Source organism: Anser brachyrhynchus (assembly GCF_964034855.1).
Source record: "Anser brachyrhynchus genome assembly, chromosome: 24".
Lineage (NCBI taxonomy): Eukaryota > Metazoa > Chordata > Aves > Anseriformes > Anatidae > Anser > Anser brachyrhynchus.
In genome coordinates, this window is record NC_137717.1 from 2,860,778 (window position 1) to 2,882,530 (window position 21,753).

General features: G+C 53.6%; 1 protein-coding gene across 4 annotated transcripts in view; it reads right to left on the reverse strand.

The window, feature by feature from the left end:
* Positions 1-21,753, reverse strand: part of GRIK3 (glutamate ionotropic receptor kainate type subunit 3) — a 140,285-nt gene that overhangs the window by 59,563 nt on the left and 58,969 nt on the right. For all 4 annotated transcript variants that reach the window (XR_013941854.1, XR_013941855.1, XM_080567360.1 and 1 more), the window contains 7 exons: positions 20,592-20,849; positions 19,105-19,286; positions 15,195-15,248; positions 10,975-11,148; positions 8,382-8,525; positions 5,701-5,808; positions 1,869-1,982 (listed from right to left, as the gene is read on the reverse strand). Coding sequence is in view for 2 of the 4 variants with exons in the window: in XM_080567360.1 (XP_080423486.1) it covers positions 1,869-1,982; positions 5,701-5,808; positions 8,382-8,525; positions 10,975-11,148; positions 15,195-15,248; positions 19,105-19,286; positions 20,592-20,849 (1,034 nt within the window). In the remaining 2 variants the exon portion in view is untranslated. The remainder of the gene's footprint in view (positions 1-1,868; positions 1,983-5,700; positions 5,809-8,381; positions 8,526-10,974; positions 11,149-15,194; positions 15,249-19,104; positions 19,287-20,591; positions 20,850-21,753) is intronic.

The following is a 21,753-nucleotide window of genomic DNA, read 5'->3' on the forward strand; positions in this document are numbered from 1 at the left end:
TCCTGGACCACAAGATGCAAATGCTGCCCAAAAGAGCCCGTCACAGGCAGGTGGCTGACAGGTCTCCTTCTGGCTCCATCACCTGACATCGTGCTGAGGTCGCTGAGGTGCAGTGATGATAGCGCTCGAACCCCAGCAGGTCCCCAGCTCCGGCCGTGGTTTTAGCCCTGGCAAGATGCGCCCTCCCTGCTTTCCCTAGCCCTGGCTGTACAATTCCCTCCTCTGGTCCCATCCTCGCCTGCTGTCCCTCGGCCTCACCGCGCCGTCGGGTGCTCCTCCACCTCCCAGCGCCCCTCTGCTGCTGCCTCTCCAGCCCTCCCCGTACCACCAGCTGTCCCGGCCCAGTAATTTCACGTGAAGGGTGAGCGTGGGCAGAAGGGGAGTCATTTTAAAGCTTCTGGAGAGTTTTCTCCAGCTGCAGTATGGGTTGAACAGTTCCCTTATGGCTGGTCCCAAGCCTGCACCTGAGAGCAGCTCGCTGCAGTGCCCTAAATGTTTGCATTTTCCCAGGTGCAGGGACTGGCAGTGCCTGAGTTACCTTGCTGAGATGAACTAACCTTGCCCTGGCAAGTGTCTCTGTTTGGCCTAGTAGAAAAACATGACCTGAACCTCTGCTTTCTGAACAGACCCCGATAAATGCAAAGGAACACGGTGAGAGCAAACCTATGTGTGTCGTGTCTGCCTGCACCCACTGCGGCAAGGCTCCGCGCAGGAGCACTCTCCTGATCTGATGCACGCTGAGTTGTTTCGTTGCCTTTTGCTTTGTCATTTCCCTGATGCCTGTGCAGGAACTCCTGATGTGAGTCCTGATTCATTTCCGTGTCTAGAGCTGGTGGGGAGCCGCTGCTGGCACTGGTTGTGCCCACACACATGGCACCGAGCACCGCGCCGGGCAGGCAGCCCCGTGCGTGCGACCCGCGGTCTCACCGAGTTCCACGGTCTGAAACTTGCAGCCTGGGGGAGATTTTCTTCTCCAGTCTCCCCGGCATGTTGGCATGCGAAAGCCTTTCAGTGGAATAACTGTTGTTTGATGAACGGGGAGTTCGTTAGAAAGGGTGGCAGTGTCTGGCACTTCCTGGTCCCATTCCTTCCCTAACACCAAGCCCCTCACTTTGTGTTACAGACCACGTCCTTTTGGGATGGCAAGGACATCAGGAGGGGTCACAGAGCTCCGGACTGGGGAACACATCTCCCAGCGGGCGGCTCCTTACCCTCACTCCCCAGAAATACGGAATACAAAAGGGCCAGGAAATTTGGATAGGCAGAACCATTCTTCAGACCCAGTTGTGAGCAGGCTGTGCAGGGGCTGATATTTTTTGTTCCCTCCTGGTAGCATGCCATGAGCCTGCACTGTGTAATACAGCTGTATAGAAACCAATGCCACTAGTCATAATTCATTAGATATAAAATAAAAATTCATTCTGATCTGATGCCTGCCATCAAATCCAATAGCGAACGTGAGAGCAAAATGCAACCTGACAGCTGGAAGTGGAGGAGCCCTGTTAAGCACCCGTGCTTTGCTGCATAATGGCATTACTCTTAGCCAGCTTATCAAATACGTACTTAGGAGAGGGAAAGAAACAGGATTGTCACAGCTAAGCCAAGGCCCCCGCGTGTTCTGGTGCTGCCTGGCATACCATGAGCGCTTCCCACCAGCAGCAGGCAGCGCCCGGTCACCCTCTGGCACCCTCTGGCCACCCAGAGCCTGGCACGAGCCCAGCACAAGCCCAGCTCCAGGCCACGGCTCGTCTGGGGCTCAGCTCACCCTGGGGCTCAGGACTTCTCCGTGCCCCTGCCCAGCTTTTGGGGGGATCAGTTATCCCCAGGGGCTGTGGGTAGGGGGGGAATATGGGCTTCTGGTCTCCTACCAGGACAGTGGTGACAATGAGAGATCTGTTGCTGAGCGAGTCCGTGACGTTGGGCCCTCGTCCCTTGGCAATTTCTGTGATGTTCAGACCGTTGGAAGGGTTCCACGTGCCAACCTGAAACGAAGCGAACGAGTGCATGAACACCTGGCCTACGGTCCTTAGTTGCTCTCAGGATCCTGCTGGCCTGGGAAAAGGGAGCCTGCTTCCTTCATTGCAGGAAACAGAAGCAAAGTTGGAATTACCATCTTGTTTCAGCTAGACAGAAGGTTTACATTAGCCCTTCCGCTGCAGGCCACTCTAACTGCACGTGTACAATTAGCAGCCCTTGTGCTGCCCTCTGAATGATGCAGGTGCACTGAAGAAGACCACGATGGCTGGAATTAGGAGCTGAAGGAACAATTTGGAACGGTACTGCATAGAGCAGGCGATCAAAACACACTGAAGAGTCAACTCTGGGCAAGGACAAAGCAGAACGAGAGAAAACAAAAAATATTTTTTAATCCCCTATCAACCCTGAGCCTGCAGGGCCTTTCCCAAGGAAGGAGCTCGGAGCTTCTGAAGCACACAGTGTAAGTGCACATCCACTGATCGGTAGGAGCCCAGGTCTGGGTTCAATCGAGAGCAGGAGCCCACCTCGGGGAAGCCCGACAGGCGCAGCCCCCCAGCGACCCCTCCGCAGCGAGAGGTCTCAGCACTGGTGGTGAGCCCCACGGAGGGAAGGGCCCTGGGCTTGCTCCGGCACACGCAGCCACGTTCCTCGTCTCTTGGAGGTGCCGTGCCTTTCTCAAGCTGTCAATTTTAATATATCATTAGACTCTGAAGATGCCTATTGACCCAGAAATAGCAGAACATGTCTCTATTTAAGAGAAGTCATCTGGGCAACTCTAAGCCTGTTAACCTGATCTCCGCAGTGCAGGGGAGGCTTTAGAACAATCTTTGAAGGCAGGACTGGCTAAAGGACTGTGACGGTGAGATAAAGTGTCAGGAGAGCTGGAGGAATATTCCACATAGCCGGCCTGGCAGTGAGAAGAAACACAAGGGCGGATGGAAACGGGAACAGAACGACCCATCTGTAGGGTCATGCTGGGAGAAGGGGCTCAGAGAGAAACCAAAGGCAGACAGCTCGAACCCGTGGGGAGCCAGGAACTTCCCATATTTTATTTATTGCTATTTTTAAGATTCTCCAACTTCTTCGTCAGTCCAAGGAGACAACTTGGTTTTTCTGTATCCCAAAAAAGAGACTTTGTAATGAGCAATGCTGCCTGGCAAAAAACCCACAACCAGCCAACCACCTCATAAATTCTAAAAGAGTTTCCATGAACTTTGTGAAAGGCTCTAAATATTTCAGGTAAAACCCAAGCAATCCCCTGTGTCTCCTTTCAATCACACAACAGCTGCAATGTCAGAAGAATTGCACTGCGCATGGGCAACGAGAAGCAAGAGGCTAAGAGTCTCCTGCTAGCAGCTCTGCAGACTTCTTTTTTTAAGAAGAGGAGATACACGGAACTTAAGACTGAACTAATCAGTTTAAAATATTAAGAAAAAAAAGGAAAGAAAAAGAGCAAAGTGCATTAAGAGAACTGTGCAACTCAGATAGTCAAACTACATGTAATTAGGTTTAGTTAATACTGCTGTAATCCCTGGAACATCCAGGAGGTATAAGGATCAGGAGTTCAATCCTAAAGCTCAACAAACATAAGCTATTATACATAATGCAGAATCCGTGTGGGATTTGTTTGTAGTTTGGCATTTTGTTATTTCAGATTAACTATTGACAGAACCGGAGCATCAACAGAGATTTGACATCGATACTTTAAACCCCCTCTAGAGCTGACAAGAAGCTTTCGGCAAATAATAGTGGGAGTTGTGAAGTCTCGGAGTCGTCAGAGACAAAAGTTGAGTGAGTGCGCGGAATATGCATCAAGCTTTGGCGGCTTCCTGCGGGCTTTATGTGACACACAACAGTAATAAATGCAGCTAGTGCCAGCTATTCTCCAGTACACCTGAGGAGGATTAGGTTGACAGACAGATATTGCAGTTGTACTTAAACATTTAGATTCGCCCGGTATCCAAATACCCACACGTTTTTCTGTTACCCTACCGATGCCGCTCTCAGGCACTCTGTTGGTGCTCTGAGCACTGTGCTCCAAAAAGCCATGATGGTTTTTTTGGGGGGGGTTTAGACTCTATACAAAATGATTTCTGGGAAAAAAAAAAGCCACAAAGATCATTTGGTGCTCGGTTTGTGTGAAAAGATGGGATCTTCCCCTGCCCCTCTGCCTGCCTCCCTCCTGCCCAGGCTCGGCTGACTGCAGCCTCAAGCTCGCCGGGTTTTTTTGGAATAGTGTTGTCTGTATTCTGCATTTGACACCCAAAATACCCGCTAGGAGAGTGCTGTGGTGACCTTGAGATTTTGTACGTGAAGCAGAGACCTACCGCAGTGGTGTGAAAGCACGGTGACAATTTATTTTAAAGAGGAGGAAAACCAGGCTGTCAAAAGGGGGATGGGGAGCAGAGCTGTTGGGTCCCAGGGAGCTGCAGCGCGGATCTGCCCGCTGCGGCGGGGCTGAGCGAGCCTCCAGCCTCCCAGGGCTGCCTGCGAGCACTCTGTGATTAATTCCCCAGCCTTAACTGGAGAAGTCATCTGTGCATCTCGGGCCGCTTGCTGCATGGCTAATTGAAAACTGCTCCTCTCTGCTCCCAGCTGGCGTTTCCTGCGGCATTCCGAACCTGTCTCCGTGCCCACAGGTTACGAGCTCAGCACTTTGTCCCTCGCTGCCAGCCAGGCACCTTGCGCGCGTCTAAAAGCAGACTGTGCTCTGGGCAGGGAATTGCTGCCCTGCAGCCAGCTTTTTCCTCTAAGTCTGCAAGATGTCCGTCAGCAGGACGTGGGCTCAGAGTCGTTCTCAAAAAGGGGTCGGGCTCCGGGACCCTCAGCGGCCTCGATGGCCGTGATTTGGAGCCCGATCCATGGCAGAGGTGGCTGCGGGGCTCAGCTGGCTGCAGTGCAGCTCTTGCTGCTCTGTTTTGTCTTAAACAAACCGACCTCGCCTTGAAACCAGTGGTTCAGGAGCATTAGAGCTTTGCGTGCTGCTTTTTTGAAAAGTAATTGAAGCAAAGGGGTTGAAATCCCCACAAATGCCCGGGGTCAGGTTTGCAAGTTAGCATTGTGTCTGTGGGGCTGTGGCCGTGGTGCTGCCTGTCCCCTGGCTGGGCACAGCACCACCAGCAAAGGCAAGCCCATCAGCTGGGCTGGGAGACTCCCTTCGCCTTCTCCTTCCCATCCCTTTGGTAACACAGAAGCAAGAAAACAAAATCTAGCCTGTAATACAGCTGTAATATTTCACAGAATCCTAGAGTCACAGAATCATTAGGGTTGGAAAAGACCTCCAAGACATCTGGTCCAACCATCCCCCTATTTCCAAGCCTTGGGTAGTTTTCCTGGTGGAAATCACACCCAGCCGATGCTTTCAGGAGTCGTTCAAGGTTTTGTAAGCAAGCCCAGTGAGGCAGAGGGTGGGAGAGGTTTTGTTCTGTCCCCTTTGGCCTGGGCCCGCAAAGGTTAAGGCTGAGCCGCGAGGTTCTGCTCCCACTGCTGTGCAGTGCCCCAAGCTTCTGCAGCTGGGAACTCTAATCCGCTGCACGTCGCTTCGAGGCTAGTGAGTCACTGATGAGGCATGGAAAAGGATCAGAGCAATCCCACAGAATAGATACCCTTTTATGTTAAGGACAGAAAACACAGAAACAACACAACCACCATCCATCTCTCCTTTTAGCTGGGTATCAGAGCTGTGCCGAGCTGCATTCCGCAGGTAAGACAAACCCCGCTTACCTTTTCAAGACCGTCTTCTTTGAGGCTGATGATGTCCAAGTCAAAATCTGTCCGTAAGCCACTACTTTTGTTAAAGACAATTCGTCCAGTTAATCCTTCCCATTGGGCCTGTAGAAGGAAGAAGTAGCAGGGCTGTTAGTTGGGATCATGAATAATCTTTTGCCCTCTACCGTGTGTTCTTTTAATTAGTCCTTTTACTAGTTCTTTCTCCCCAAAGAGCATGATTAATTAATAATCACCAACGTCACTTTGCAGACTGCAGACGGAGCTGGAGATTTCACAACTCTCTGCAGTCCTTGCTACCGTCTCCGTTCGCACCTTTTGTGTTCAACAGCTGTTGCAGGACATGATGACTCAGGAGAAAACTCCTTGCATTTATCACGGCATCCTTGCGGGCTGCATTTATCCTTGTAGTCCTGATAAATGCCGGGCTGCAGGGAGCCTGGGTCTGGGACAACTCCAGCCAAGCTCATAAATAAAGAGTCCTTTCTCGCAGGAAAAGAGGGGCACAGAAGCTCAAATGTCCCGAACACTTCCTCCCTGCCTCCCTCCCTTCAGATGGAAAGCGGAGCAGAAGAGGCTAGGAGCCAGTCCTTCTGGCAGGCTCTGCCCTCTGAAACTGGCACGGGAATATCAGGGAGAGCCCCCAGACCGGGCAGGAGCTGTGCCAGCAGAGCCAGCACCACGGCACAGCGGGGTGTGCGGAGGCTGCTCTGCCGGGGGGTGCCCGCGGCCCCACGGGGATGCTCCCACCGCTGGTCCCGGCTCCGAGCTGCTCAGGTGCTGCACGTGCCTCTGATGGAGGTGCCTCCTTGGTGGGCAGGGCAGCTCCAAATAAACTGCTGTGATAAAGGTGGCATAACGCATCCTCGGGGGGGGAACTGGCATATTTCCCTGTAAATGCACTCCTCTGGCTCGTGCTCATTAATTCCTAAGGAGTAATGACAACTTCCTCACCACCCCTGGGCTTTAGGGAAGATCGTGCTCCGTTGCTCATTTTGGCACGCAGGTTTTTCCCGGGGGGTGCACCGGTAGCCAGGGGGAGTGCACCTAGATGGGGCTGAGCTCCGCTCCCCGTGCCCACCCCATGCTTCCCGGGAACCCCAAGGGCACACAGGGCACCGACACTGCGGCGACGGGGGTGGCTGGGCGCCCCTCTGTGCATGTCGTCACCCAGCCCGAGGCACTGCTGTAGCTGCGAGGATCGCGGGGCCGGTGGCTGCAGCGAGGCACCCCGCTACGTGCGCTGCTTTGTCTGGGCAGGAGTTTAGAGGGAGCAATTACGGCGTGTTCTGATTGCCATGGGGGTTGCTCGTCCCTGCAACCGGCTGACACGGTGCCAGGAAGGGAAACAACAGGCAGGCACTGGAGTGTGAGCTCAGGGTAATTTGCAAAAGGAGCCAACCAAACAAATTATTTACACTCTCTTTTGGCAGCCAGCTGGAGCAGCTTTCCGCAGAAGGGAACAAAACATGAAAAAGGAGAGAGAGAGGCAGAGAGAGAGGAGATACAGTCTTCAGTGCCTATTAAGAAGAAGTTCATTCTCTCTCTGCAATGGGAACGATTCTTCCCTCTCCTCCCCACGCCCGTGCGGTCCGTGCACCCGGCAGCGCCTGGGTGGGCACTGTCACTGCTCGTGTGTGCCTGGCCTCAGTGCCAGCGTGGTCTGCAGGTGATGCTGCAGCACCAGTCCTAATAACGATTAACAGCGTACTTCTGCTCTTTTATGTTTAAAAACTTTAGGGGATTTTATACCCAGCCTTTTAAGTGTGGCCCCCGTGTCTTATCCCATACTGCCTCCGGTTTCATAACTTCCCACGTGAAGAGCTGCAGCCATAGAAGTTCCAAAAGGCCTTAGGGTAAACAGGGTATTATTTTTCACAAAGACATATCTGGCAGGGTTTGCGGTGTCTCCCTGCAGCTCTGCCTTCATTTTTTCCTTAGGCAAGGGCTGATTTTTGCAGACAAGGCAAAGCCCGGGGTGCGAGCATGGGGACGCGTGCTTGGGGCTCACGGGGGGGCTGGCCACCTCTTGCCGCCACTCCCCTCCCTCGGTAAGCTCTCTGCACCCAGACAGCCGCCGTTTGAGTCTGCCTGCATGCTTAAGCCAGGTGCAAACAAACCATGCGTGGGCTGAACGGCAAGAAATCATAATGACTGAAAACAGAGAGGGACCGAGGCTGCCTCCTCGCTCCCCTGGCTCCCACTTGCTCAGTGCTCCACACGCCAGAGGCCAGAGCCTCTCAGCCACCGGGAGGTGGCTGCTCCGAGAGCCCTTTGAGGACCCCAAGCAAATGGTGCTGGAAGAGGCAAATGGCTCAGGGCAGGAATGGCTGCAGAGGGAGGGGTCCGGCTGCTCTCGACACAAGAGGAGGCAAGGACCAGTCTCGGTGACACCATGGAAGTGCTCGGCTTGTTTTGGGTGTTTTGCTGTGGCTGCAGGTGTGCTATTCTGAAGGCAAAGACCGGATTTTTCCTCTCTGGACACACAGCAGTCTGATGTGTGTCCACGCTTCCAACCGTTTGTACCTACTCAGGCAGGGGAGGATTTTCTATAACCCTGTAACTGCCAACCCCTCTGCTATGTGCCCCAGTACCTGCGCTCCGAGCAGCTGCACTGCTCCTGCTGGGGAGCTGTTGCAGTAGTGGGAAGCAATTAGGGTTGCAAATCGTGCTTTTACCTCTTTTATAAAATTCATGAAGCGGCCACCGAACCTCCAGGCTTTGTGCCGGTGGCACTGCAGGGAGTTGACGGTCATCTGGGGGGCTCGCTGGTAGCACACGGAGACCACGTGGACCGCGTCGTACAACAGGGCAGCGTCTGTCTAAAGTAAAGGGAACAGCATTTGTGTTGGTCGTGGTTCCGGAGCGAGGAGATGTTCACACAGCAACGCAGGGGGAATCCGTGGTGTCTCCCTGAGAAGCCACAAGAACCACCAGCAGATGGGTCCTGCTGCAGTCCCCACCAGAGGCAGGGCTGGGATCTCAAGAGATTGCCATACGTGCGTAAGCTTTGACACAAAATAGGACTTCTGTGAGGCTCTGGGCTGACTTCTCATGCAAAACTCATCCTCAGACACACGACAAAGCCCCACGAGCGTGTTTTTGTGCTATGCAGCTCTTTAGGCAGAGACTGGGAAAACGTCATCTGTCCATCTGCAGCTATTCTGGTTGTTTTAGTGCGGTTACTGTTGTGTGGCCAAACAAAGAAGCTAGCTGTTTCTAAACGTAGAAGATACAAGGTTTTCTTATTTAGTCTGCTTTGTCTAAGGCAGTGCAAAAACCAACTTACATGAGAACATCTTACCCACACTGTTTTATACGTGGGGAAATAGGAATCAGGAGAGTTAAGTGGTTTGTCTCTGGGCATAGAAGATTTTCCAGAATGCCCCAAACTGCCGTTGAAATGAGAACATCACAGATGTGTAACATCTTCCCACTTTTCAGTGGTTTGAACTAGGGAGAACTTTCCTTTTTTTCCCCTTCTGTTTAACATAATGGTTTTAAATTCCATTTGAGATGCCCCCTCTCTCCTCCAAACACTGACCAAGAGAACCACATTTAGTTTTCCCCCCGATGCGGTTGGTCTTGCTAATGAAAATCCATTGTTTGCTGGCTTCGCAAGGCTACAAAACAGATGTGAGTACAGCAGCAAAGTAATAAACCACAATAAAACAAAATAACACAGCAAACAACTGGGCAAATATCTGTCAGGACGTGGCCATGGAGAAAAGCCTCCAGCACTGGCAGCCATCCCCGTGACCTTCCCTTCCCGCAGCGCCCGAGCATGAAGAGCAGGCGCCGGACCTGCCTCCTGTGGGGTTGTACATGCGGCTGTAGGGACAGATCTTGGGAGTTTGGGGCTGGGGGACAGGGGGACAAGGGTCTGGATAAGGAAATTCATGGGGAATTAGAAGGGGGACAAGGATTTGGCTAAGCAATATCATGGGGCAGTGGGTGCTGTAGTGCCCAGCTGAAACACAAAGCTAAAGAACCCCCTGCAGAAGGGAGCAGGCAGGACAAAAGATGAGAGGAACCAGGGGCAGCCGGGGAAGAGCCAGAGGCAGCTGGCAGAGGTAGGATACCGTCCGCAGTGCTGCGGGGACATGGGAGCGACAAGGAGAGTGATGGGACTGTCCGTTAAGGGAAAATAAAAAGGGACAGGAGGGATGCGAGGAGCCGTTTCAAGGTGAAGGTCTGGGAGGCTTTGCTACGGGGGGAAGGCTCTGGCAGAGCGCGAGGGGAGGAACGGAGGCAGCCAGCCGGCAGCTACGGGTCGGAGGCAGCCTTGCCGGGAAGACAGATGGGTGAGCAGGTGCTGCACCTTCCGAGCAGCAGCTCGGTGGAGCAGAGCTGCCATCGGGCCCTAAAAGGAGGCATCGGAGCTTCAGCAGAGCCCATCTCTGGGCACAGCTTTGCCTCTTCTTCCCTGCGTCCGTCTCGGTGAATTGCCTGGCCCAGTCCAGCCTCGTGCTATGCTCCCAGCCCCGGGGAGCTGGGCGTCTGGCTCCTTCTGGGGACTTCTTGGGGAAGTAATCCCAGCTGGGCTGGACCCAGGCAAGCCTTGGCACCTGCTAGTGGGCAGGCCCTGGCTGCTGGAGCATTTCTGCTTCCTAGCGCTGCTCCAGGGACTTGCACAGTCTGCCCTTCCCCAGGGAGTGACTGCAGAGGGGCTTCCCCAGCCAGCGCGGGTGTGCTGGGGCCTGGGGCATGCACAGCTCGCTCCTGCGAGGCGCTCCTGGGCTGCGCATTGGGCGAGCGTGGGGAAACCCCACTGAGCTCCAGCAAGGGGCACAAAGGGCAGCTGGTTGCAGCTCCCTCCCTCTTGTTCCCAGCACGAAACAGCCAGGGCACTTCCCCGCTGTGCTACGTCTTTGCTGGAAGCAAAAGCTTTGAAATGTGCGGGTCCTGGAGGCAGCTTTGTGCTGGCAAGGAGGGAGTGAAGGAGGAAGGGAAGGAGAGAAGGAGCACCGCCTCCCAAAACTGGCACATCTGTCAGCAGCTGGGTGTGCAGGGCAGTGTGAGTGCAGTGGGCTGCAGGGGTTTCACCAGCAGAACTCGCTGCACTCAAGGGACAGATGTTAGTGTGCCAGTAAATGCCCTGAGGAAGACACCTGTGGTGAGTTGTTACTAGTGCAAGGCATTTATATAACATTTAGGTGTTATATATATAAATATATACATATGTATAAATACAACAGGCGTTAACAAAAGCTCCCTGCCCCTCGGGCTCGCTCCCCAGGCGTTGCCACGCATCCTTTAAGCCCCTCGTACCATCATCACGCCGTCGAGCAGCCCCAGCTCCGCCTTGGGCGCTGACTGCAGCCGCTCCATGGACCACTTCTCGATGATGGACGACACGTGCGGGTTCTCCACGTTGAGGATCCGGAAGCCGGTCAGGTTCACCCCAGAGTAGCGGTATGGTTCTAGGTCTAATGCATAAAGATCCTTAAAAGAGAGAAACCAGTTTAAACATTTTGTTTAGCTGTGTCGTGCTTGTCTTTTCTGCGAGCTCTCTGTCTGGTAAGGGAGAGAGATGAGTGGTGGGGGGAAAGCCAGGGTCAGCAGCTCTGCCTCGCTGAGCCTGGAGGAGGTGAAACGACCCTCTTGGGGTGACTGCAGAGGGGCCAGGAGCTGATCCTACATCCCCGATGCTTCGAGCCAGTCCCTCGACATCACGGCCCCCAGCAGCAGCAGTAAGGGCAGGAGCAGTAATAGCAGTGACAGCAGCGCTCCGGGTACAGTGTGCGAGCACCGGGCCGCGAGCCGAAAGCTGTGCCGCGGGGCTGTGTGCTGTGGCGGTGGCTGCAGCTCCCCATGCACTCCCTGGGGCTGGGACAATTCCGTCCCAACCCCAAGGCACTGAGCTAGTTGAAACCATGAGGAACTAGGCTGGCACCCAGGGGTGGGGGGAAGGCAGAGCTCCTGTGCTTGAAGCTCCCTCGGGCTCTTCCCTGAGAATTTGCCGTCGGTGCTGAGGCCCGTGGTGTGCTGGGGAGGGCAGAATAACTCCGGATTCAGAATGCCAATTTGCAGACAGCTCTCAGAGAGGAACTAAGACGCATTTCTTGACATTACGACCAGCCTACGCAGTCTGCAAATGAATGAGGTGCCCTTTATGCTATTTAAACCCCCCCAGCCAGGCAGCCCTCAGCCCTGCTGGCAGCCAGCCCACAGACTCGGCTTGGCAGGCAGCGAGAGACGGGGCGCTCGGAGCCCTCTGCGAGCACGCTTCTTAATGCATCTCTTGGCTCACAGTCGCTTCAGTTCAGGGGCTGGCTTCAATGCCCAGTCACTAGCTGGAGTAGTTTTGGGTTAGACGGGGTGCCAAGAGCAGCTGGCCTGCCCATAGAAAACCGGAGCAGCTGACTCGAGGCAGTGAGAGCTGCCTGGGGGACGGAGCAGGGCGAGGGGTGCGTGAGATGAACGGCAGTCTGGAGGGGCTTTGAGTATGGGAGGCATTGGTGGATGGAGCTTAATCAGAATTTATCCAGAACAATTTCTTCTAGTAAAATTGGAGGGAGATGGAAAGGCAACGCCACCATCTTCTGTGATGAAGGCTGGGGGATGAATGCGGTAACAGTGTTCATTGATGACAGGGGATAAAACCCAAGAGTTCAAGTGCAGCAGGAGATACGGGGCTGTTGCTGCTTTGTACGATGTGGCCGTACCAGGAGGACGCAGCAGGCTGTGGGTTCACCCAGACACAGCAGCAAGCTCCGTTCAGCCCACGGGGGCTGCGAAAGCACTGGCCATAAAATGCACTGCCCTAAGCAAAGCGTAGCAAAATCAGCACTTGCCAGCAGCCGAGACTTCACTCTCAGTGGGAGAGCTAGGAATTCTTACAGCTGTTTTGCTTTAATAAGCTTTGGGGGTTTGATCTTTCCTTAAGTGCTGCCCTCTGACTTTGCACCCCCGAGGCAGGCTGCTGATGGATGCCGTGGTGCGGTCTGCAGCTGCAGCCCGGGCCCGAGCCATTAATCACACCCACCAAAGAGCACAGGATTGCTGTGGTTTAACCTGGTTGTTGGATTTTTTTTCCTGGAAAATTGCAAGTATAAAGCTCCACGTCTTGTTAAAGGGCATCGTGAAAGCCGGGCCATAATGTTGACTTTCAGATGACTTCTGGTAGCTGAGGGCAAATGCGGTTGCTTGACCTCAGCGTGCTGGTGGCATCCGGACGTGGGGCGCAGCGGTACTGTGCCAGGCCCAGTGGATTGGGTTATTTTATCAGGATTCGGATCTTTTTCTTGGATACTTCAGTCTGTATTCTGGAAATTGCTGTGGGCAAGTAATTTTTGGTTGCAAAAAGTTGATCGTTCCCCCCTCAGAATGTGACCAGCCATGACAAGGGGAACCCATCGAGCTCCGGAGCGCGCGGTGCTGTGGCGCTGCTGCCTGCCCAATGGGACCGGTGTTTTGGGCGTCCTCCCCACCCTGTGCTCGCCACTGAGCTCCACTTCAGCACGGTCCTAGGGAAGGCAGCTCTCTCCCAGCTCCCTTCATGGTGCCAGTTCAAATCCCAGCTGCAAACCCGCGTTAGCATCTCCTGGCATTAGCAGAGAGATGAACACAGGCTGCGTGGCGGAACATGCAGAGGTGGGGGGGAATTGCCATATCAGTTTCTTCTGCATTTTCTGCTCCTGCACAGCCACAAATTGAAACATCTGGTTCTATTTTCCACCTCATCTACATTCTCTTTTGCTATTTTTTGTACTGCAGACAATTCTCCCCTCCATCTAGTCTCAAGCTCTATGCTCAATGTTTCTGCGAGGTCTTCCCCTCACCCATGCTCTCCCACCTCCCCAGTTGAAATCCCGAGCCGAAGTTCATCGTGCCTGAGCATCCGAAGCAGGAAGCATGTTGTGAGCCTCAGGAGCTTCGCAGGAATGCCTGACTACCAGCGCCAGTGGGAACCGGGCCCTCCCAGCTCGGTGCCTGCTCAGAAGCAGGGCTGGGCGTGTGGTTTCTGCTGGCGGCAGCCCCAGGCTTGGGAGGCGATTCCTGCTTCCCGCTTCTGCCTCCCTAACTCGCAGCAGAAGTGACAGCAGGCATTAGGGAAGCTCCTGGGTTCGCAAGGACTCATTTTCACAAGCTGCTGGGAAATTCCCAGAAGCGTTGAGCTCAAGGGGGTTCTCACTGCTCGGGACTCTATAGGACGTAAAGGCCTCCCGTGCGTTAGGCGCGGGCGCAGAAGGGTTGCTCCAGCAGACAGGCTGCAGTAGGGCTCATCACGTTGAAGTCAGTGAACTGTAGTCTTGCTGCCTAGCAAAATGTTGAAGCATTTCATGCCAAGTGTTGATACACTGTACTCAGTATTGACTAGGGACCTTTTAGAAACATTCAGTATAACATAATAGACTAATTCATTAGCACCCCATGGGTCTAGTACTGTAGACGCTGCAGCACATGCATTGCAAGCTAGAAAAACATTGCCTTAAGGAATGACAGATTAAAATATCTTTCCCATGGTATAACTGTTATTTCAGGAAAGTGGCATTAATTGTGATTGCTTATCTATTAATTTATTATAATTCTTTTTTTTTCCCCACCTCCAGGCTGTACCTACACATGAAATGTACTCTAGGCTCAGCTGGGGCTGATTAATAGGAGGTTATCTGGGAAATGCTTAAAGCTGCCTGGAATAGATAATGGCAGCAGGGGTAATTAACATGTCTTTTGCATTTGAAAAATAAATTTTGCAGTTTTTAGGGGTTAGTTTAGTCTGTTTTTTCCTAAAGGCAAAAAGATAAATTGGATTTTTGAAATCACACAAAATTCAACAGTATACCAGACAATAGCATCCAAAATGGAAACAAAAGTGGCATGCCAAAAAACCCAGACCAAAATGCCTCCTGGTGTCAGAGAAGAACTGGCCCGTGTTTAATGAGTGTGGAGTTAATCTCAAGCTGAGTTCTTCTCATGCAAAATAAACCTGCAGTACTGAACTATTGACCACGGTGGGGCTGGTGCTGGGTTTTAAGAGAGACCAAGATGAGCGCAGAGAAACACGCACCCGGGTCTTACTGAAACGTGGTCCCATCTACAACCTCACAAACTCACCCGTATGCTCATCTTTCAGCGTGTGGGTAGCTGCACTGAAACCAAAATGAGCGAGAGGGGAAATAAAACCAAAGCCTGCATCTGTGCAAATCTGTGCGGCTCCAAAGGGCTGGAGCAGTCCAAGAGCAGCGAAGCAGAGACTGAAGCCTCTCGCAGTAAGTGCTCAGGCAGGGCTGCGGTGGCGGAGTTGGGATGACCAAATTGTCTGGTTTTAACCCAAAGCTGAGTCTAGCCCTGCTCTCACCTCTCTTGGGGTGCTGGTCCCCTTCCCCTTGTTTCCCCCCCTCCCCGCAGTAACGCCCTGCAGCCGTGCAGTGCACGTAGAAGAGGATGGGTGCCCAGCCTGCTCCCCGGCCCCTCCAAGCACCTCCTCGTCCCCCATGGGCTCACCAGCGAGGGTAAAAGGGCTTTGCGCCAATTAGATACTTTACCAGAGTGGTGAAGATGAAGTGGTAGTATTCTGTCATCATTCCCATCGCCATGGCCTTGGGGAGAGCAGGGAAAGGAGGTTAGTAAGAGTGGGTACAAGAATATAACACCAGCCATGCCAAATAAAACTCGAGAGTCTGGCGGGAGGCAGACCCAGACGCCCAGCAGCTGGATTCCAGGCTAGAAGCAAAGTGAAAGGCTTTTTAGTTCCTGTATTTCTGGTGCTCTGCATCCCCTCCCCTTCAGTGTCTGTCCTTACAGCTTGTACATCTGACTCCTGTCCGTGTGTCCGTCCTTCCTGAGTCCTGCAGGCGGATTCCCCTGCAGTGCCTGGCTGGCAGCAGACCAGCAGATGTGTAGAGGAGCGGGGGTGTCTCACCCCCCGTCGGCCACACCGCCGTGCTCCTGGGGGCTTTTGGCCACACCAAGCCCCACGTGTTCCAGCCCGACACGGATCTGCTCATGCAGATTGCTGGGATTTGCATAAACGTGCCGTGATCTGCAGGGTTTATCACAAATCGTTACGGCCCAGAGGGTCCCCGGCTGGGTTACCTCGTGCAGACCCTTCAGAGCACATCGGGCACAGGTTCCTGCCCGGGAGCAGGTCACCTTGAGGCTGGTGGCTACAGCAGGAGATGCTCGTGGTCTGCACTGTGATGCTGGCTCTGTGAGCTTGTTTTCTGGAGAAAACGCATGCGAGACCGCTTTAAAATCTCCACTGATGGGAAAGCAACTTCAAGTCCCCCAGGAAATGTTTGCTTCCCTTGTATTTTTGCTAAAATTACTAGGGCAGAATTTAGCTCCGAGGAACGAAGTGACAGTTTGCAAAGAAGCAGGATGTCAAAAACATGGGGAAAGGAAAGGATCGAGATTACAAGCCTAGAAATTGTAAGGCTGGAGCGGGTCTTTACCCCTTGTTTCCTGGCCTGGAAATATCTTTTAGAAAGCCCGGTGCCCATGGATCTACAGGACTGCGTCCGAGGGCTCTCCTGACCTGTACAGCTGGGTGCAGCAAGCTGGGGCTCGCTGACAGCTCAGCACGGGAGCCATCGGGGAGGTGCCGTGAAACCCCCAGGAACTCCTGAGGTTCCAGCGCAGGAGGCGATGGCTCCCCAGCGGAGCCGTTTCGGAGGTAGACGCGCGCTCCGGTGCTGCTGGGGGAAGCAAGCCCCAGCTCCCCGTACTGGCAGTGCAGCAGACATCTGGGTTTGTGGGGGAATAAATAAATGATAAACCTGTGGATGAGCTACGGGCGAGCCCCAGGATGGGAACGGGAGCTCCATTAAAGTTAAGACAGGCACATCTGTGCACTGCAGAGTGCGGCAACTGTTCGGAAACAGCTGCCAAGGAGAGCGGGGAAGCTGGGAAACTGGAGAACAGCTGTAAAGCATTAAAAAGTGACCAAAAATGAGCTAGGCTAGAGAAACACAGGTAACCTGGGAGGGCCTCATGAGCGGGTGTAGCTCTCTGGTGGGTTTCTGTAATGATTTGTGCGTCCAAGAGGGTGAAATTGTTTGGTGTCTCCAAGGAACCCGGACTGGACGCGGCAATGTCTGCACATCTTTGTGCCAGCTCTCGGGTTGTGATTCCTGGACTCATGACGTTTCAAAGCACTGTCCACATCACCAGTGAACTGCATGCCACTCGTGTTCTGGGAGAGTTTGCCATTGAATTACTTGGGAGCAAGAGCTGGACGGGCTTGGTCCTGTGTGCTCAGCTGGAGCTGCCTTCGTGAATGGTGGCTGTAGTTGCTCAAACCATTTTATGTCACCTAAAGGTAAATCCAGTACCGAGCGTTGGGAATTTTAGCACAAGCCCTTTTTGCCATCCGTCGGCACTGCACGGGGGCAGGCAGCAGAACACCTCCACGGGTCGTGCCTGGGAGAAGCCGACACCAGAGGCTGAGTGAAGCAGAGCTAACTGAGGCTACAAAAAGCAGGGGGTAACCCTGGTGTGTAAGCGTTGCTGGTTCTGGGACAAACAGAGTGCTGGGCCATTTTTCCCTGACATTTTTGCCGTTCAGTTTATCTCTGCGTGTCGTTGTTCCTCCACCAGCACAAAGCAAGCTCAGGCTGCTCTGCCGCAGGGAGGAGGCTCGGGCTGCGTGCGAGGCTCAGCGGGAGGAGGCAGCGGCGGTCGGGGCTGGAAGTGCCTTTTCCTGGCCCCCCCCCCGCTGTTCTGCAAGGGAAGGCGGCTGCTCCAGGTGTGTGTCTCTCATTTGGGGAGAAAGTTAGGAGATGAGGTTCCTGAGCTTCCTAATTCTTCAGCAAATGAGGGTGACAGAGATGAGGGGTCTGTGTCGTGTGCTGCTCGGAGCCTCAACACTGCACGGATATGGAGAGAGGGCAGTCGCGGCACGATTTGGGTTTGTACAGCTTCCCAAACTCTGAAAATATTCGACTTTTTTCTTTTTTCTGTGTACACTGTGTAATACTGCTACGCAGAAATCCATGGCTGTGGGTCCTGAACTGCACCCCCCCCAAACCAGCCAGAAGGACTTGGGAGAAGTCCCTTCCCTCCAGTCCCCCCTCTCCTCCATCTTCTGCACTCTGTGCTCGCAATGCCGAGCAGAGCAGATGGCACAATAAACTATAATAAACCGCATAATAAGTGAACAGCACCAAACACAGCCAGCATGTTAAAATAATAGGCAGGAGACAATGAGTCCCTTCTATTGCTTTCTTTAATAATCCCTCCTAGGCTTTCTGATTTCTCTTCATTTTGCATCAAGCAGGTTGCAGGAGAAGTCTCTTTCTACATGCTTGCTTTCTCAGCCCTTCAGGGGATTTATTTAATCTGTGTGGCAGCGTCTTGCTGAGCTGCTCGGAGCAGCTCTTCCGCTGGCTGCTTTTTAGCCTTTTTTGAGACCATTTTCCTGTCTCACAGTGACCCCGCAGTGTACTGGCACTTGGGTCCAAGGGGTTGGGGCGAGCCGCAAACCTCCCGGTCTGCGAAAAACGCCAGTGGCAGAAGGGAGAGACGGAAGGGAGGCCAGTGAACGGAAAATCACTGACATCTGGCTTAAAGTGCAAGAATTGCACACGGTGCTGGGAAGCACCCGGGGCACGCAGCCGCTCCCCGTGCTGACCCGGTCCTGTTGCAGCGAGGTACAGGACCACGAGCACAGCCCCGCGCCCAGCACCAAAACGAAGCCGTTACACCATGCCCCTCTGCACGGCGTGCAGTCACACCCCTGGGGCATGCGGCAGCACAGAAGGGAGGGAAGAGATTTAAAATCAGCGTTTAAACAGCTCGTGTGGGGCTAAATGAGCAGCCACAGAGGAGGCCTGGAGCTCGTCCCCCCCTGTACACAGCAGGGCAGAGGAGCAGAGGGGCAGTGCCGCGGGCTGCGCGCCACGGACGGGCTGGGGGCGCGGGGCTGGCACAACGGCTGCTCCCCTGACGTTTGCTCCTTCTTTCCAGGGGTCTGTCTCTCTGTGATGTGTTTTTTCATTGAAATCTACTTTTTTTTTTTTTTAGTGTAGAAATCCAGTCGTATCCTTGGAAAATTACACTCGGTGAAAATGGCAGGTTTGGATCAAAAAGGCGTAGGCTGGTTTCTTTCACCACCTCTATTAGCAGCCCTCTACCTGCGCTCCGGCTCATGCTCTTAAAAAAGGAAATATCAAAGTGTTTGTCTTATCAGGACGGGACTGGGGTTGTTTCGTGCTGGGGATGCCGAGACATAACCCTAACCTTGACTTTGCTGCTTTCTGAGTGCTCGCTGGTGCCTCCTTCCCGACTGCAATAAGACAGCCCTTGGTTTCAAAGGCTGCGCTGCGGGGTCTAGGAGTAAAATCACCCGTCGTACCCGAAAGGAAAGCTGTAGGTCTGCACGCCCACCCCCAGGGCTGTCCCCTGCCCCGTGCCAGCAGCATGGCCCCCACCATGGCCCCCGTCGGCCCCGCTCACCTGCTTGAGGATCTGAGCTGCCATCAGGTGGCTGCAGTCGAAGATGATGCGGAACTCCCGGCCCCGCTTCATCTCCTTCAGCAGCGGCCGCGCGTCGTCCGTGTCCAGCGGCAGCTGGCGGATTTTCAGGCGGATGTTGTACCTCGACGGGGCCATGATCAGCTCCTGCAGCCGAATCAGGCCTTCGGGCATGGCACAAAGACAAGGGCACAGCGTTACGGGACAGCAGAGCATGAGGTTTTCTTCTGGTTATTGTACAGAAGGCATCAAGACTTTCCTCTCTCCCTCACATGGCCATTGCTATACAGTTAGCAAGGTAAAGGTGTGTGTCAGTCATTAAAAAACACACACAGAGACTTCCAGAATGGTTATTCTGGGGCGGATTGGCTTTTCCTGGTATTTTCCTGCTGCCACTGCACCCAGCTGATGCAGAGCTGGGGTCCTTGCACTGGGTAGGAAGAGGAGAGCGGCAGATCCATCCTAACCTCTGCCATCTATGTCATCACGCCGGTTTTTTGTTTAGCAATATGCCCTTGAGAAAGGACAGGCTGTGTTAATCACCTACACAACAAATTAAAATCCACATTATTTACCATACACAACAGGAAAGGGGAAAAAAAAAAGAAAAAGCACTTAGATTTATGAATAGCATAGTTCATAACGGTCACTTAATCACAACTTGTAACTGTCTTGCTGCCCTCAGAATTCATTTCTATTTTATGCAAAAGGTACAAAGCCAGGCTGGATGCAGCTGCACAGGAATTATTGGTATCTAATGTTGCAAGAAGAAATTCAGCAGATGCCTATTGCAGGGAGGAAAATAGAAGCATGTCCCTGTGCATAGTAGAAGAAATGCATTAGAATATGCCATGAAGGGAACATACTGTGACCCACATTTGCAAAACAGGAATGTCAAACTGTGTTCTCATCAGCCCTCCCCTAAAGAAACCATTTGGTTTAGTGGAATTAGGTTGGACAGGCTACCCAATGTGTCTTTTGTTCCTGTTTTTTTTTCCCCCCTTTCTTTTTATCTGCAGTGCTGTGCAGCACTTTGCTTTGTTTAAGCATCAACAGCATTCTTCATGTGAAAAACTTTGTCAGCTGTGTTTTATAGAATTAGCCAGAAAACAAAAAAACTTTCCAGAGCTGCTTTTGCTTTTAGCTGGGAAACTGCATCCCCAGTGGCAGGCACAGAGCGGGGTCTTTGCTGGTGCGGAGGGGCACGGCGGTGCCCCGTACAATAGGGTGGGGGCAGCGTGCCCCCAGACACTTAATCCTCCCCTTGACCCTTTGCTGGCGGAGCTGGTGCTGAGGGTTTACCCATTTCCCAAGCGGGCTGTGAATAAAATGCTTCAGAAAGGATCCCAGGGTTTACTGCACATGCTGTCATTTTGCCCCTTAAAGGGTTTCTTAGAAAAGTTCCTAAATGGGACCCACAACAACAAAAAAATCTGGATTCCTCCTTTCAAAGCACTCCCTTTGCCTACCTGTGCTGTCATCGTACACCACGGTGGCTGACCTCCACTTCAGGTACTGCACCAGGTCCAGGATGGCATGGCTGAGGGAAGAATAGTCGGGGTACAGGTTGACGTAGAAAGTGTCCTTGTTATCCAGCGGGTGGTGCTTCCACCGCAGCTGTATGTGGGGGACCTCCAGGGCATTGCAGATGGACTGGACGGCGTTGGTGCAGGAGCCTTGGGACGGGCCGAATATTGCTACGACCCCGAGGGCGAGCTGGTCGCAGGCTGGAGGAGGAGGGAAGAGGCGGTCAGAGAAACACGAGGCAGCTTTGGGGGTGAGGGGGGCACTGGACGGACGGACAGACAAGCTCCTGGGCACGGGATGGACAGACAAGCTCCTGGGCACTAAGGGCAGTGCAGGTACTGGGTGATGACAGCAGTGAAGAGAGGCAGGAAGAGGGAGGGAGGAGGGCAGGCGAGGCTCTGGACCCATGGCTGGAGATGTTCCACATCAGGAATGCTGCTCAGCCTGCTAGAGCTGAGCCTCCAGAAACTTGAACAAGGTACATCTCCGTCCTCCTGCCCCTGTTCACAAGGCTGCCTGCCCAGTCTTCCTTCCTCGGCCTCTTCCTGCAGCTCCCCAGCAGCTCCCGATTTATTGCTGGACACCCGTTGGTGTCCCCCTCCCTCCCATGCTCCCAGCCAGCAGAGGCTGGGCCAGGGCCACCAGCACCGGCATCGCCGCGCTCCTCGGCAGCGTGGTGCTGAGCCACGATCGGGGCCACTCATCCACACCGGGGGGATGAAACGTCCTCGGGGGACTGACACCGCCCGACCTGAGCCGTGTTTAGGCAAGTATTGCCATTGATCTCAGCTGCGTGTGCTCCAGGGAGTGATTAGAGCTCAGCGCCAGCAGGGCAGGGGCTGCCCAGGGAGCGCAGCCAGCAGGGCCGTGCCTGGTGCGATCACCGAGCTGATCAGCATCGCCCTGACAAATGCATTTTCCCGTCACTTTTAATAGAATTTGCTTTTTGCAGAATAATGCTTTCCGTGGCTCTGTTGAAGCTATCACTGAGATATTAAAGCAGAACAACTGCAGTTAGGGCTGGAGGCATTTTTAGGGGAAAAAAATGTGCAAATTTTTCACAGGAGCGGACTATTTCTCCATTCCCTCTGCAGCCTCCCTCTG